Source organism: Centroberyx affinis, unplaced genomic scaffold (genome assembly GCF_046629955.1).
Source record: "Centroberyx affinis isolate AG114_WGS23_722 - 3 ecotype Tasmania unplaced genomic scaffold, CSIRO-AGI_Caff_v1 ptg000969l_1, whole genome shotgun sequence".
Lineage (NCBI taxonomy): Eukaryota > Metazoa > Chordata > Actinopteri > Beryciformes > Berycidae > Centroberyx > Centroberyx affinis.
Window position 1 is genome coordinate 267,084 of NW_027279540.1, and position 18,497 is coordinate 285,580.

At 39.3% G+C, this 18,497-nt stretch overlaps 1 protein-coding gene across 1 annotated transcript; it reads left to right on the top strand.

The window, feature by feature from the left end:
• Window positions 1-255: 255 nt before the first annotated feature.
• On the top strand, window positions 256-17,379 carry opn8a (opsin 8, group member a). Its single transcript, XM_071522266.1, has 4 exons — window positions 256-328; window positions 10,883-11,176; window positions 13,648-13,973; window positions 16,981-17,379. The coding sequence occupies exons 1-4, from the start codon at window positions 256-258 to the stop codon at window positions 17,377-17,379; spliced, it is 1,092 nt and encodes a 363-aa protein (XP_071378367.1).
• The last annotated feature ends 1,118 nt before the right edge of the window (window positions 17,380-18,497 follow it).

The window sequence follows — 18,497 nt, forward strand, 5'->3', positions numbered from 1 at the left end:
GTGTGTGTGTGTGTGTGTGTGTGTGTGTGTGTGTGTGTATGTATGTAAAGGGGGATCTGTCTGTCTTTCTGTGTTTGTGTCAATGGTCCATGCAGTGTTTTTCATGTCTGACAAGAAAGACAGGGAACAATGTGCTCAGTTTCTTTAAATTTTCAGGACAGACATATTTGGGACTAAGTTTGGGGACCTGCTGAAAGTGTTTTTCTCTTACTGGGAGTGGTTGGTGTGTTTTTTGTCACTACTGACGGGACAGAGATGGAGGATAAATACACGTCCCAACTCTCCCCTACCATCGATTTTTGGGCAGGGATGTACCTGTTAGTCATTGGTGAGTACATTACTTGGCATATTGTGTGGAGTTTGGTGGTTAAGAGTCTCAATCCAAAATGAGATAGCTACCATTTGAAAAATGTTACACCTCCTCTTACCAAATGATTGCTGGCATGAAAGTAAAAATCACAAATGACTTATGATTGAAATGTACTTTATTGAGCCCAGTGGGAAAATTCCCTTTTTTCTTGCCCTCTTCCTGGAAGTCAGAGCAGAGGGAATAACACCCCTGGAACTCATCAGTGAGTTGTCAAAACAAAGTTTGTACATACCGTATCTTACAAAAAGTGATTCACTCTTGATTTGTACTATATCTATGCATTGCCAGCCACATAACCTGTTGTGTTGGCAAAAATCATATCAAACTACTGGCTGTGCCAAAATTAAATAGAGATTGGTTTAAAGTTGGCAAGAAAATACAACTTTGGTTAAGGTTAGGGTTATGTTCAGGCTTTGGTTAAGGGTAGACAACTAAAACAAATTGGTTAAGGTTAGGATAAGGTTTTGGTCTTGGACTTCTTTGCATGAGTCAGGACTTGAACCTGGGTCACCAATCCATGCCTTTACCTTCCACTGTGCAATTTCAATGTCAATATCACATGAAATTAGGCTGCATTACTTTTCGTAACTATAACTACAAACTATGAACATGGGTCCTCCAGGTGACATGGTCTCTCTAACCACTAGGCTATCTTGCCACTACAGCACTGTAGTGAAGCAATTGATGGGATTTTGGTCAAAATCGTTCTGTATGATGGAAAATTAAGAGAAAATTTGGGCCAGGTTAGAGTTCTGCTTTGAGCCCGACATACAGCACATACGTTCCTCTCTCCACAGGCCATTACTGGGATTTGATGGGAGTGATTAACTTCCTGATGCCCTGAATGCCCTCTGTGTTTCCCCCTTATGTAAGGCTGAAGGTCGGGGAGTGTAGCAACTGATAATGTAATAACTGCCAGATGATGTAATAACTAAAAATGTCACGTCCCCTCAAAAACATCTTCAGTGTGATGTTGTAATAATTTATTTCATGATAATCAGGGATGTAGTGGAGACTGAACCCACCTACACTCAGTTTAATCAACTTTTTAGGCTACATAGATCTTTATGATGTGAATTCTTAGTGATACATCACAGCAAATAGTATCAAACTGATGTAAGTTGTATGAAACCCACTTTTCTATTTACCACTATATCATTGCTGCTAATGTAATACATAATTACATTAGCCAGCAATTATTACATTATGAGAGATGTAACTTTTTATTTTTATTTCAACTGACAATGTCATAATACTTACTGATAACAACTCCTCACAACAGTCAGAAAACGTCTCTTATGTGTGTGCTATGAGACTTGATACTTGCTTGCTCAAGGCTGTACATTGTTATCGCTGATAATGTTGCTCCATTATTGAAGGAAAAATCCACCCTAAAACACTGTTATAAAATAGCTCTTGACAATGGGCCCATTTTGTTGTTTGGTGGTGTAGTTTTCTTGTAGTTTTCTTATTCACCGGATAAAATAACATGACATCACCTCGAGATATTTCCAGTGCAACTACAATGGAGTTTGACAGCATAAAAAAAAAAAATTCAGCTATATAAAATATCAACGGTAAATGTCAGGTTTGGTGTCAGTCCCTCAAAATCAAAGCGTGAGGCCTTCTTTCTAGACTCACCAGTTTACATTCAACAATCATACAGGGAGAAATCCATCATTGAAGTGGGAGAGATACCAACTATCTCACCAACACTAGGCTAAATAGCCCATAATGCAATGCAGCTGCCTGACATTTTGTGTTTTGAGGAAGCGCTAGGGCTGTGAACATAGATACACCTCCTTGGATACGCCCCAGTGTTCACAAACTAGTTGGCTATTGAACTATATTTATTTGCCCATATGCTCACCTTTGGTTGAAAGCAACAACTTCACGCCAATTCTCTGGGGGTTGTGAAAGAAATTTAGGAAATCACTGACTGAAGTAGAAGGAGACGCGGCAAGTTGAGGGAAAGTTGGTACACCAAAAAGTACTACAGATACTTGTAAAAAAAACTCATTACCTCTGCTTTCTCAGAAGCATATTTCAAGGGAAAAAGCTTTCAGATTGAGATAATAAACAAAAACATAATTTCGCTCCTCTTGAAATAATGCTTAATGACACCTGCAGCTGGCAACAATAGCACTATTCAAATTACAATCTTTAAATTTGTCGAGTGTAATTAAATTATGTCACACAGTTATAGTATCGCAGGGGATTACTGTGGATTCAAATTATAATCTCACCGATTAGAATTTTAAGTAGGGAAACAGCAGTTGCAGCAGACTGCAAAATAAAAATAACCTTTCCAACCCTGGAAACGTTACATCATGTGCAACAGGTTGATTCAGTTCATTATCACAGTTACAATTACACAATTTTTATCTTTATCAACAGTGGTAGTTAAGGTTTTGGGCTTATTTACTGTACTGTACCTTTGAGTCAACCATGAACTCTTCACTATATCAGAGTAAATGAGAGATCCATCTCAGGAAACCCATATGATCCAGAGGCTGACATTGATTGATGCTCTTGAAGGTCTCACAGTTGCTTTTCATGCAGATAAACAATCGAAAGTCACTTCCCTCACAACCACGAGAGCCTCTGTTTATTCCCTGCCTGATATCGAGCCACACTGCCAGGCCAAGAGGTTACACACACTCACAACTCTATGGGGCGCTTATGCAGAACATTCATCACAAGACGCACCGCATCCCATCCTGATACAATGCTTGAAGCAAAATTAAGGAAACACATAATCATTTATATACATAGTCACGCACACACACACACACACACACACACACACACACACACACACACACACATTCATACATCCTCTTTTCATTCCCTGAGACCACAAATGTTGATTTTGATTCTACACTGGTTGACTCCTGAACCCCATGCGAATGACCAACTCACACACCGGAAAAGTCAGAGAGAGGGCATAACAAATGACTATGAAGGGCTATGAACCGGAAACACAGACACGACAATGCAATTACATGACGTACGTGCCTTAGCCCACTGAGTGTTTTTAGGGTTGCAGGGTTGCTGTTCCTCCCAGAGTGACCCGGAGCTTCCTGGAATTAGCCATAGTTTCCAACAAACTCCCATAAAGAACTACTGAGAGATCTTTGAGCAAAATTAAAATCAAAGTGAGCAGATAAATGATAAAGTATTAATCAAGATCATACTAAGTTGTAAATGTATTCCTGTACAGAAACACCTCTATCAACTCTACATAAGCTTTGTCAGCATGTGTGTGTGGATGGGTTGGCGTGAGAATGTGAGTCATAATTTGTAAGGGTGCATTAAGCTAAAACCAAATCTAAATCTAATTGTGCATCATCATGCAGCAAGGTTTATGCAGCATTTACCAGTGTCTGTGTATTTGAGTCAATAGACAAAGCTGCTATCAACCATGACAATGCTCTTACATGGATGCAATTCTTATCTGTCTACTGTGTTTATATTCCATCTACTACTATTATACAGTATGTCTTGTTTGTATTATATGTGAGGTTCTGCTCATTCTGAATTGTATAACTGTCTTCTATTGTGTCAGCAGCACCAATATACCAGGTCAAAATCCTTGTGCACCCATTGTACTTGGCAAAATAAAGTGATTCTGGATATAAGAGAAGATAAAATAATCCTTTATTAATCGCACAACAGGGAAATTTGTGTTACAACAGTGTTACAGCAGCAAAGGGGATAGTGCAAAAGCAAGTAAAAAATGCATCAGTAAAAAGCAAGATATAATAAATAAATTAAGTAAATAAAGTAAAATTAAAGTATACAGTAAACAGTTGAATTCACATTATTGCACATAGGAAATATTGATTTGGTTTGGTATACATTGATATTGCACATGAGTGAATTTGTCAGTCTTGGTGTGTGTGGTCTACTGGGAGCAGTGTTGATTGTAAAGTCTGACAGCAGCAGGAAGGAAGGACCTGCGATACCTCTTCTTCACACACCGCGGGTGAAGCAGCCTGTCACTGAAGGAGCTGCCCAGTGCTGTCAGAGTGTCCTGCATGGGGTGGGACATGTTCTCCATCAGGGATGATATACAGACAGAAGTAGTCAGGAGGGGCTTAAATTCTAGGATAAGCCTGTTTTTTTTTCGCTTCGTGCTCACTGGGTGGTAGACTCTGTGTGTGTTTGTGTGTGCGTTTGTGTGTGTGTGTGTGTGTGTGTGTGTGTGTGTGTATGTGTGTGGTCTGTGCTTTGATATGAAATGCAAAAAAAAAAAGCAAGACATTGTTTGTGGCTTTGAAATTAAGAGAACACTTGTGGGCTTGCAACATGCCTCACATCCCATGTATACTGAACAACAAATCCTGGGTTTAACCCCTGCTTCCAGGTCCCATCTCAGTGTGATACAGCTGTTGTGATGCTATTGTCATGCTGCCAAACATACTGAAATACAGTATATTTAGCATAGCGAAATATTCTGAATAAAAAGTTTACTGCTCCACCTAAGAGCATTTTATATTATTCACAATCAATAATTATTACATCAGTAATTAATGTGTGTTTAAGAGTTTATACCACTGAGTGATGAATTCATCATTATCTGATATTTATTATTATTTAATGGTTAACTAACAACTACTTGATCAGTCAATTTCCTACATTGTTTACCAATTAATAGTAAATGATATAGTATGCATTGATTGATCATTAATTAATCCCAAAAAATAAATAAATTAATTAATCATTTATATGTTGTATAAATTAAATCAATAATTGTGATTTCCTTAGCTAACAAATTGCTAGTAATTTGTGATTATCGAAGTTAATCACTTTAAAATACATAATTAAGTATTCATAAATGATTAAAAAATATTTGTAAAACGCATTATGTTGGACCTTATTACAAAGTTTGCAATGGTTTGTAAAGGGTTAACAAGTCGTTCTTAAACCCATTCATAAATGCATCCGTCTTCTAGCCACTTATCCAGGTCAGGGTCATGGTGGTAACAGGGCAGCAGAGCAGCCCAGACCTGCAGCTCCTCCTGGGGATCCCAGCTGCTCTCAGGCCAGCTGGGACATGTAGTCCCTCCAGCAGCCCTGGGTCTGCCCCGGGCCTTCTCCACTCCTCCCTCCCAGGAGCTTTCCTTACCAGGTGACCGAGCCACTTCAACTGGCTCCTCTCATCCCTTGCATCTGATGACCAGTGGAAATGTCAAAAGGCTATGAGCAAAGAAAGATGGAATAGAAAGGCGTTATGAAGTAATTGTGTTGCCTTTTTTATTCCATCCTTCACGATTACATTAAATATTTTTAAATATTACATCAAAATGCACATGCAAAAGATGTAAGGCATTGCCCCTGGGGGAAATGCAGTGAAAATAAGGAGCAAATATATTCCGATTCATTCTCAAAATACATATTAACTGGGTCAAACATGTTGAAAGTCTCCTACCAAGTGTCTACCCCATGTGATTGTGCTTCTCTGTTTCTGTGAATCAAACCATGAAACCCATGATACTAACCTTATTTTTAATGGATAATTAATATTTATGTAATGGAGAAATTAAGGACATTCGTAGATCAGAATCTGCATGTTTTACACACTCAACTGTATTAACATAATAAACGCTTAGTAAATACGGCCCTGCGTTGCAGCTTGAGAAGAATCAGCTCAGTTAACCTGAATAAACATTTGGTTTTTGGCTTTGTTAGCTAGTCAGCTGGCTAATTTAGCAAAGCAACTGCTGATAATGTTAACACACAAGTACTAGCCAACGCTAGCTTCTACTAGATTCATTTGCTGGCAAAATCAGATGTGTTTACAACAAGACAGTGATGGTTAGGTGACCAGACACTATGGTTAGCTAAAGCTGACATTGTTCAAACACAAAATCAATCATGCAGAATTGCAATTCCCAGTCATAAACAGTATAGAAATGAACCATGTCTGTACAATTCTGCTGAGACGACTAAATCATCATCATCATATTTAGAAATGCCATCAGCTCTTCAAAGCCATTGTTGCCCAAGAAGCTGAGAATCTCCACTATTATCACCTGAGGGAATATTTTTTATTCTTCTGTTCAGTTCATTCAAATGACAGACTTGATGTTCTGTGCTGAGGAGGTAACCCATTTGTAATTTTCTTCAATAATCAGATAGGAGATACCGACTGATATGGAAGCCCAGAGTGGCTGAGGTTGCTCATTTTTATTTTATTTCCGTTATCTCAAGATCACAAATTAATCATCTTTACCTCATCGTTACCTCATCATTACCTCAAGAAATGTAACTTTTTTTTCTTGTGATGAGATAACAAAAAATGTTTTTTTTATACCATGTTTTGTTATCTCATGATAATGAGATGTGGTCACAAGAAAACAAAAATCAATGTCTCGAGATAATGAGATAATTAACCTGTGATCTCGAGATAGCGGGGTTAAAAAACAAAAAGAGCAACTATGGCCACTCTTGGCTTCTGTAGACTGAGCTTGCTAAGGAAAAAGTCAAAATAAAATACAGCCAAAATATAGTCATAGCCTATACATGCACACACAACTGAAAAACAGCATCAAGTCTGTTGTTATTTGGATAGACTGAACTGAGAAATAAAGAGCATTTCCCACACATAACATAACAGAGACTACTGTATGTGCTAAAAGGGTATTTGACAACACCGAAACAACACCTGAATAAGTCATGAGGATAACGTGTTAGGGAACTTCTCAAGTCACATCATGACATCAATAATTCTCACCCTACATCTTGAATCTCAACTAAACTCACAAGGCCACAAGCAACATGTTGCAGTGAATCTAGAATGACTCTCAAGACTGTATTTAATTACATGAGCAAGGTTGTGTTAATTAATCCTCGGGTGTAATGATCTCTGCTGTTATTTTGTGTTGTGTTAAAATGTGTTGCCACCACAGGCTAAATTTAGCAAATTCACCTTAAGAAAAGAATCAGTAATTTGGCTTAATATACGTATTTGGGTTGATGGAATTTGTGGTGTTTTTTTTTGTAGTTGTATATTTTTTTGTATCATATTGCTTTTTTTTAGTTTTTTATTCTAACCTCATTTTTGTTTTGTCAGCTATCAGTAGGCTATAATATCTTCCTTTCTTCAGATTCCAGTTCTATGAAGACTCTCATTTGTATGCCATCAGTCAATAGGGATCCTAATAATACAGCAAATAGAAAATATATGAAATAAAAGTTCTAAAAGATACCATATGGTTGAAAGGTATGGAGTTGATCAACAGTGATTCTCCTCACATTTCCATACCCATGGAGTGAGCCTTTGATTATACACTACATATTGAGCTAATGCTCTTATCCAGAGTGATTTACAATGAATGTTGCAATACAACAATCTTATTTTCTTAGATCTCTAGGTTTGAGGTGCAAAGGCATGGTACCGGCTCAACTCGCCTCGACTAGACTCGACTCTAAATGTCAAAATGAGGTCAAAATGACAAGAATGTGAGTCGCATTCAACTCACACACAGAAGAATTTCAATAGAGATTTGTTGTTGTAGGCTCAGGCCAGTCAAGGTCTAACAAAACCTGCACAAAGCACTTATTTATGAACAAATTCTTCAAATATCTAGTAAAGGTGCACAGACGTCTGTTTTTTGTTTAAAGGTGATAGAAATGTCATGAACAAGGTATTAATGTAAGTCAACCAAAGGTTGCTTTGGAAGAGAAAAGAGAACCAAGATCCATTAGGACTACTGAAGGACAAAACCTCACATGCTTTTTCATTGATTAAAAGGGCTATTGAAAAGAAATGAGCAAATTCCAGCACAATATTACATGTTGGATTAATCAAATTTCCGTAACTCTATGGAACAGGGGGGAGATATTATGTAAAGCAGGTTGAACCGAGAATACATCAATCAAATCTTACTAATGGAGGAAACATTAGCAGTAATTTTGTAATTAATGTTCCAATATTTTCTATGTTAGGATCATCCGCATGTTGCCATGCAGGAGTGGGGGAGAATTAAATGTAATCCGTTACAGATTTCTGATTATCTGATTAAAATTGTAGCCATGATTCACTAGATTTCTAGATTTCTTGTAGAATTCAGTAACCTAATCTGATTATTTTCAGCTTCTTTTGGATTGCTTTGTCTGCCTTCAAAACCTATAAAATATGAACTCAAATGGACATAATGTTTTTGTTTGCTGTCATTTAACTATTTTGATACCTTTGTATTATCACTACATAATTTTAAATTGTATAAACTAATCTATAAGTTGATTTACAGTAAAGTGTTTTCTTACTTTTTATTTTTACTGTAAATGTATCTGATTAAATCATATTTTGTAGTCATTTGACTGTAATCTAATCACATGTAATCTATTACCCATCAACCCTGTTCCATAAGAGAACATAAGAGACCAGATAAGAAGACTGGTGTCTGCCATGGCGCCATATTCTGTTGAGCTGAACATCAATTTGTCGTAGTCAAAACTTGAACTCTTGTGGGTTATTTTGCATTGAGTGGTTATATCAGTTGTGCACATTATATTATATCAAAGTGCACATTCTCTGTAACTGTCTCAATACTATCACACTGCGCTTTCTAGTTTAAATCTTTTCTATATTAATTTTATATAATAAAATACTAATTGCAAAAATAATAATAATAATAATTTGTTATTTTTGCTTGACACATAAGGATTCTTTATCATGCCCATCATTATTGTGCTACTGTATATTATTCTTGTGTTTGAGTCTGTGGTCTTGGCCTGAGATGATGTCATGTTCTCATCTCACATTACATTTGCTCCACGACTGAGATCTTCCAGTTGGTCCCAAAATGTACAGTATATGTTCAGGTTCAGCCCACAACAGGATTCCAGATGAACTGTGTCAAAACTGATTGGTCATACTCAGCAGTTGATTGAATCCATTATCATCACACCATGCTCATGCTTCGAGTGGCTTAAATGAGGTGCTCAACAGAGGACTACTCAGTTGTTGTATAGTCTTTCATTATACTTTTAGTTAGTTTTACTCTGAATTTCTTTTTTCATGATATGCACTTCATTGTAAATTTTAGATACACAAAGAGAGACAAGTAATGTACACAAAGACAAAGAAGTAATGTATGAATAAATTCAATGCAAGACCATAAATGATAAAACACAACTCATAACAGACAGGCAAAAACAAGCATACATATATCTATATATATATAAACATACACATACACATATGAAATGCAAGAACAACTGAAGTAGGTGTATCATGTATTACTCTGAAATGAATACATTGGCATGGACACGGGTAGAGGAAAAGAAAAGAGGGGAACATTTATGATCGTTGGTGCCAGACGTAACAGTCCCAACATCTCAGAAGTGTCCGACCTCCTAGAATTTTTGTGTACTACAATGTCTAGAAAACACCTAATTTTGGAGAGAGGTCAGAGGAGAAAGGCAACACTAGTTCAAGCTATACCAGGCGGGTCATAAGTACAGCTTGGTACAACAGTGATGTGCAAAATTGCATCTCAGAACACACAACTTGTCAAACTCTGAAGCAGATGGGCTACAGCAGCAGAAGACCATACCTAGTACTGGCTAGATGTCCCTAATAAAGTGGCCACTGAGTGTGTGTCTCCATTTTCAAGTTGATCAGCTCTCTGATGCACATTTACACGGCATTAATGGATCTCTTGTTCCATGTGATGAACTCTGATGTCTCACAAAAGAAAGGCGTAGGGGTTATTTCAGATATACATCTTTTTGTTTCCCGGAGAGAGGAGAGAAGTGGGAAAGTGAGGGGAAAACCATTCATGCAGACCAGAACAGTGAATAGACATCATATGAATGAACACTCACACAACCCCATTAGTATTCAGCTATACATGGTGTACAGTGAATATCAAGAATTAATTAGTATTGCTCAGCATACTGAGTAGTAAGAGTTGAGTGTGTTTCTCAGTGATGTCATCCTAGAGAGAAGCTGTTATTTAAAGAGATTGTTTTCCAGATGACGACTGGCTCTCCAGAGAAAGTCCTTCAAGTCAAGCTCCATCTGGGCAAGCATCTCCCTATGAGGATCAATCAATTATTAAAGCATTTTCTTTCTTGACATCTTGGAAACAAAGTAGGGGTTAATATTGTAAAAGAGAAAGAAAGAAAGAAAGCATTCCAAGGATTTTGTGATCAAATGATACATTTACTCTGTTACTGTCCAGAAATGAAGTATGTAGTCTTTGCCTGGACCTAGGAGCAAAAACAGTTAGATGTTAAGCAGCTTTATAGTAGTGGAATATGGGAGATTAACACTCAAAATATATGTTAGCCATTGCTAAATCGAGAATCAAGGTCGCAATACTGTAGAACCGGCCCATTAAATGATAGCAAAATAGTCTTTTCCCTCTTTAATCCATGTGGCTGTGAGTTTTCTTTAAGGGGGATTTTCCTCTGGGTGACTCATAGAGGACTCATTAATGGATTGACTGGTTGAAGAGACCATGGTTCTTCTTACCCCTTTGTCATTCTTTCCTGCAGCCGTCCTGTCTGTCTTGGGGAACGCGGCAGTCCTGGTCAGCTCGGCCCGTCGTCCCACCCTGCTCAAAGCCCCCGAGCTGCTGACAGTCAACCTGGCGGTAACAGACATCGGCATGGCCCTCAGCATGTATCCTCTCTCCATCGCCTCGGCCTTTAACCACGCCTGGATTGGAGGCGACACCTCCTGCCTCTACTATGGCCTGATGGGCATGATCTTCAGTATAACCAGCATCATGACTCTGGCTGTGATGGGGATGGTCAGGTATCTGGTGACAGGGAACCCGCCCAAGACAGGTAGTGTACTCTGGTTTAGACCACAGAATCAGATAGGATTAGCAGGGGACAGGGCCGGCCCCAGGGTTTTGGTGGCCCTAAACAAGAAATTTGTGGCCCTATAACACTAAACATTACACATGCGCAGCTGACCAGATAAACAAATTTCCTTGCTTACAGCAGTCATCACATAACAACACTTATACTGACTTCATGCTTGGAATTAAACTGTACAGCCTGTTTCGTACCAAAGCAATGAGCTTGGTAAAAGGTAGAACTGGTGGTGTGAAAGGGTCTAACCAGGTGATCTCAGTAATGCAACCCTAGAATAGACTTCAAGTAAGAAATCAATCTTGTCAGGTAAGAAATCAATAATGTCAAGTAAGAAATCAATCTTGTCAAGTAAGAAACTGATCATGTCAAAGGTCACAGGAATATCTAATGTTATCTTAAGCTGGAGGCACATCAAATGGTGAAGAACACATTTGCATTCAGTGAACCTGATCCCAACCTGGGAACCTACTCACCTCTTTCAGGTTATCATCCATTATGCACCTTATTGGCGTATAGACAGAGTTATTGATGAGACTGAACAAATTACATGACCCACCTTTAAGTAAGGTTAAAGGTGGGTTAACCTTATATGATGCATCATACCCATGATTTATTGATCCATTGAATTATAAAAGCAATATAATTAATTCAGTTTGCTGAAAAATTTTGCCAGTTTAACCAGGCTTTCTCCCAATCAAGCCAGTTTTAAACCAATTGAACAAGCCTGGTCTTTTTTGGAGCTGTCTTATTCCATTTCTCAACTCAGTGAACACAGCACTCTTTCCATGCAATTGGATCATCTGATAGGATCTCAAGCAGGCAGTATTTGCAGTATGGCCGGCTGAATAATACGGATTAGATTGATGGCTGACATTTAGAGTCATATCCATTTGTTCTGGTACACCAAGCAATGGCATACAACTCTACACTGAGAGATAGCATATTACTGTCAGAGCACGTGGGGCATCTGCAAGGACTGACGAAACTGCAATGGTAAAATTCAGCTAGTATGAGAATTGTGGCATCAGTGAAGAAGAGCTTAAATATCACCTGAGCAAGTGCGTTCTAATATCCTTTGCTGAATGGCTCTTCAAGAATAAGCTGGAAACTGAAGGGCAGTGTAATTTATACATGCTGGCTCCCCGGTCGATGCAGTGCTGCTGCTGTTGACTGGTCTGCTGGGCCATTTGCATGGTGCAGAGTGCTCTCAGACAGCTGTGTTCTTCAAGAGGCAAATTTAGGTCAGACAGGGTGAGATGTTTCACTTCTGTAATACCTGGGTGCGATCAAACTTAATCACGGTGTGGAAAAAGTCATTTTCTATAAATTAGGTCATGATCATAATACTGTAAAACTTCCAATAAAGACTGGGTCTCAAATGGTGGATATCTAGCCAGGGAGTGCTTTGTGAATGCGTAAACAAGTGAGCTAGCACTTTTTAGGTGTTTGGATGGAGGGGTGGAGTGATGGCTATGAACGATTGGACTGAGTGAAATCATGTTGACTTTAAAAGTTAACACCAAAGTGCTGTGGTAGCACAGTGTTGTTATAACTAAGAGAATCACTGAACAAAATATTTAATTCATGCCTTGACTTGGCCCCTACAAGTAGAAAATCACCGAGCTGCTTCCTGGTATGTGGTGGTAAAGCTGGCTCATGCATGTTAGACTTCTACCGTACTGCATGGAACACTTTCCCTTATGCAAGGCTCAAAAAACATATGGCCGAATTACCAGAAAGAAGGCTAAATTCATACAGTTTATAATATAATTAAAATTACAAAAATGTCACAAAGTATACCAAAAGTGACCAAAAAGAGACGCTGCATGTAGTGGAACACGCTGACATGTTTATCTTGTTGCCATAGATACAGGTACTGAAACAAAAGCTTTGAAATGCATGGATCGCTATACAGTTTTGCTCGCTGTTTGTTAGTCAATTATACATGACAGAGAGTTTTTGTTTCATTCTGTTTTGATGCATTGATGCTTTTATTTGCAAGACTGATGACCAGTATGTTCAGGTAGCCTACCGCTATGTTACCAAGAATTACCCTGAATACTAATGAATAGTGATAAATTCTTCTTCAAATCATTTTATAGGCATAATGGATGCTGTTGACCTGCTGAAAGAAATAACGGCCTGTCTCTAATAATAGCCTGTCTCTAATCTAGGCCTGGTGCTCTCTTTTGTTGAGGTAAATAACGGCCATTATTGGAATATTTACGGTAAATAAATTGCTGTATAAACAGTGCTGTTGAGCATGCATGCCTGTGATAAGTTGTAAGCTATGTTTGGTTTTTAGTCTAGCTGTTGCTTATACAGTATGGTACAAAAGCCATATGTACAAGACTTCACATATAGTGCAAAGAAGAGTCTATACAACACACAATAGTGCCATAAACTCAACATCTTAAATAAAATCTTTTTGTGACTAGGTAACAAGTTCCAGAGGAGAACCATCAGCATTGTGATCAGTGGGATCTGGCTGTATGCCGGCCTGTGGGCCTCGTTTCCTTTGCTGGGCTGGGGCAGCTACGGGCCGGAGCCCTTCGGACTCGCCTGCTCCGTAGACTGGATCGGCTACCAGCAGTCCCTGAACCACTCCACCTTCATCATGACTCTGTCTGTCCTCTGCACCTTCATCCCCTGCCTCACCATCCTCTTCACCTACTTCGGCATTGCCTGGAAGCTACACAGGGCCTACCAGTCCATCCAGAACAACGACTTTCACTACGGCAACATTGAGAAGAAAATCACTCTTGTAAGTATTGGTTGGTCGATGCGTGGCTCTGTCCCACGCTTTCTTCTGGTCACGGACAGGCTCTGCCCCCTCTGTTCTCTGGATTCCCATGAGACTAGGAACGTGGTGAAGCGCATTACAAATCCTTTGAATTTACTAACTAAATACAACAATAGATGCTTGTGTTATGTTTCACTGTGTGAAATCGATACTGATATATGTTGATGTGTGGGTTTCATGAGAAACCTTTACTCATATGCACACAGTCCAGTCCCCTAGTAGCAGTAATATAATAATAATAATAAACTTATTTATGTAAAACTTTTCACAAACAAAGTTACAAAGTGCTTCCCAGAGACAAGGAAGGAAAACAGACGTAATAAAATCAGGCGAATAATAAAAAAAATTACAGCCAAAAATAATTCAAACAAAGCACATAAAACTTAATAAATGTCAAAACAATTAGAACAGACCTGAGTAAGAGCAGAGCCAAAAGCAGCTGAAAAGAAATAAGAGCAATATAATAATGTTTTTTCTTTAAAGGAAGGTTTTAGTGTTGTGGAAAGTTACTCATACATTAAAATTAACTTGTTAGAGCACCATTGCATCATCCACTTCAAAAACAAGCCATAGCAATATATGCCAAGTGTGTTGTTGATCATTGTTTTTAGGCTGCAGTGCAACACAATTGTTCTGTTTTTATAACAGTAAGCCAATCCCGTTTATATCAAGCATGTTTAGAATGTGTTTTTTTTTTTTTTTTAAATTAGCTGTGTCTAAAATGTTGTCTGCACAATATGCCGCAGGATATTGCACCAACAAAAATGAAACAACATAAAAGAAAAATAAAAGTAGAGAAAGAAATGCAGAATGTGAGTACTAATCCAATTTCAATGTGTGTGAGGTGATCTGTGCAATGTTTGCCACCTATGCAAATCTGTGATCCCATAGTGTGCACTTCAGTGAGCATTTACAGTACATGTGAGCATGTGTGTGTGCTTGTATGTATGTGTGTGTACGTGTGCATATGTGTGTGTATGTAGCTACTTAAAGCTACTATTATAATTTTGCCCTGATTTATTTTTGGCAGTGATATTATTAAAATATTCACATGAATAATCACCATGGGTATTCAACTCATATACAATTAATTTAAACTAAACTGCAAGAGTTGTGCCTGTCTAAATGCAAAGCCGTAAGTTACCTAGCTTTGAAAACTATTACTAAAAGAATTTGGCTTGTTCAGTTGCACAGCAGATGGAAAAAATATAGCCCACTGACCTGACTCTTTTGTTTTTGACTGTATATCTCAGACACGATGACTAATGCTTACGATTTAGTGTATTGTGGTGTCAGGGTGCTGGTGCAGCTAACAGGGAAAAACGTCTTATGCCTCATTGCTTGGAATTGAAGAGGAGATGAAGAAGATCAGAAGTGAGAGTGAGTCACTGTGATCATGTGGATTGTGCTTGACAGAGCACATGAGGTCAGCGATTGGTCACCACTCTTGGGTTTTACACATCTGGGTGTCTGTGAACATAACAGATTTGTTAGTGTGGTAGCAAATGCCCTCAGGACAACGCTGGTGAGTGTGTGTGTGTGTGTGTGTGTGTGTGTGTGTGAGTGTGTGTCGTACCTGTAATATTAATTTTGGTCTTATTGGGAAGCGCCAACACTGTTGCATTCTTCTTCTGTCAAAACAGGCTGCGATGAATAAGTCAGATACAACTCATCTCAATATGTTCTCATCCAAAATCGAGACATGGTGTTGTTTATTGGCTTGTTTACCACTTCACACATATGAAAAAGCAAGCCGCATTAATAAATCAAAGGGATGCTCTCCCTCTGTCTCTCTCTCTCTCTCTGTCTGTCTGTCTCTCTCTCTCTTCCACCCGATACATATCAGTGGGTTTAAAAACAACTCTAATCAAGCTTCAGCACACACATATATATGTTTTGCTTGTTTTGCTTCCTGCCTCAGATCACCAATATTTGAAGAAGACTCTTACCATGTTCATGTTGTAACAGCAGGACTTTAACAGCCACCCCACCCTTATGGATTCTTCCCTGTACAATCTCAGTGTCATATAACATAGTGAGAAGAGATCGTAAATGTCAGAGTCTATAACTGGTGAACATATTTCTGAACCACTAGTGTTCTTGGTGATCTATGGTCTATGGCACCCCAGTTAGATTGGTTGTTAAATGTAATGGGGGTTTCTACAGCTAGTGTAAGATTTTGGACATTTGGGCTAAGCAAGATCATGCCTGTGTTCTCATACTCGAAAGGGTGCATGCGGTTGCTGAAGTCCTTGTGTCAGGCAAGACATGAGATATAGCTCAATTTTTTAAAATAAATCACCAACTACATTGAAAAAAAAAAAAAAACAGGCGCTCAGGACCGTGCCTGTTTGGGATTGATGTCCAGAGAGAATTCAGCGCTTATAAAGACTCTCGATGGTGAAAACTAGAGCATCAAAATCCTTATAAAGTTTTTTGATTGTCATTTGTGCCAACATAAAAAATTACAGAATGCACACTGGGATATAAATCTAGTATGGCTGGGACTTGCTTGTTAATGTCTATATTTACTCCTTAAACACTATGGAATCAGTTACTGTTGTTGTGCATTTAGCTAGCACTGTCATCAAAATGATGAACGCCACCACCGTAAAATTCCTTCTCACAATATTTCATAGTTTGATATGTTAAACTTTAGTTTTTAGGATGCAGGTCTGTTGCTCTCAAGCGGACTCTGCTGCAACTTGTTTTACAACCTTTGATTTGTACCATTGAACACATTTCTGCCACCGATGTTTGTAACAAATAGTTTAAATAAATTGTCATAGGTGCAGGTACCTTATTTTTTATTATCTCTCCTCTCCTTCTCTCTGCCACTCTTCCCTTGCCCACCATTCTTCCCTCCTCTCCTGAACTCACATCTTCTGCATACTCCCTCTTTTATCCTCCTTTCGTTCTCTCTCCCCTCCCCTGTCCTCTCATTTCCTCTTTGCCCCTCTCACTTCAGATGGCAGTGATGATTGGCTCAGGTTTCATTGTGGCCTGGTCTCCCTATGTGGCTGTCAGCTTTTGGAGCATGTTCCACTCCCAGGAGCAGGACCACCTAACTCCAGTTGTTACCCTGCTACCCTGTCTCTTCGCTAAAAGCTCCACCGTATACAACCCTTTCATTTACTACATCTTCCGACGTTCCTGCCGGCACGAGTACCACTGGTTCCAGAGGCTGATTTACTGCTGCTCCCATCGGGGCAAGCCACCTGCTCAGGGGACGCAGAAGGAAGGCGTTGTGTACGAAGGCTCTGACTGCAGGAGCTTCGGAGAAAAGAACGACGAACCTTATGTGGGTCTGATGGGAGCTGTAGTCGCTGGCACACAGTCTGGGAGCGACATGATCAGCTCCGGCTAGTATGGGGAGATGTTCATTGGTGTCGAGTCCCACAGTCTTACTTGATCCCTTTGTATGTGAATTGTCATTGAGCATGGGTAGGCGGACGAAAGTGAAACAACTCCAACTCCAAGGTCTCTAGAAGTTTCTAAAGATGAAGTCAAGAGGTCTCCGCAGGGAGTAGCATGTTCCTGCAATACTGGAGGCTGCAGTTTCAGGACTGCAGTTCTAGGACCGCAGTTCTAGGACCCTAGTTTTTTTTAAGCGAATTGGATAGCCAAGGACCGCAGAAGATGGACGACAATCAGAGTGTGAGTACTGAATGTGAATCATGCAACTCTTAGCAACCAAGTTGAATTGCAAGACAGAAAGTAGTATTTGGGTGGAATAAACCTTTAAAACTAAGTTGTTATACATAAAGTAGTATTTGGGTGGAATAAACCTTTAAAACTAGACTAAGTTGTTAGACGAAGTATGCGGTCCTAAGACTGCGGTCCTGAAACTGCAGCCTCCTGTACTTGCGGTCATCCAATTTGCTAGGTGGCGCTGGCGCGAAAAACTAGGGTCCTACAACTGCGGTCCTAGAACTGCGGTCCTGAAACTGCAGCCTCCGGTATTGCAGGAACATAGTATAGGCCGCAGGAGGGAGAAGAAAGTGTGGATTGCGTTTCCAAGGAAGAGTTTGGCAAGACCTGCATGAGAGACAATACAAACCAAGAAGAAACTGAAACATTATTGTGTGTGTGTGTGTGTGGGGGGGGGGGTTATGACTTAAGTCACTTTTAGGGACACAAACCAGACTTAAGACCAGTTGACTGGGGACAAAAGCCGTGTCCCCAATTGGTAAGAAGCTGATTTTTGGGTCAGTGGTTAAGGTTAGGGTTAGGTTCTGGTTAGGGTAAGGGTTAGGTTTAGGCAAGTAGTGGTTATGGTTATGGTTATGGTAAGTCTCCAGGAAATGAATGTAAGTCTATGTAAATACCCCAAAAGTGACTTAAGTAAGACTGTGTGTGTGTGTGTGTGTGTGTGTGTCTGTGTGAGTGAGTGTCCTTCCCCTGGCCTCCCTCTGTGTTTCATGGCACTTGTGAACTGTCTTCATGTCTTTGTCAGTGTGTTTGTGCAGCAGCATTTCACCCCAG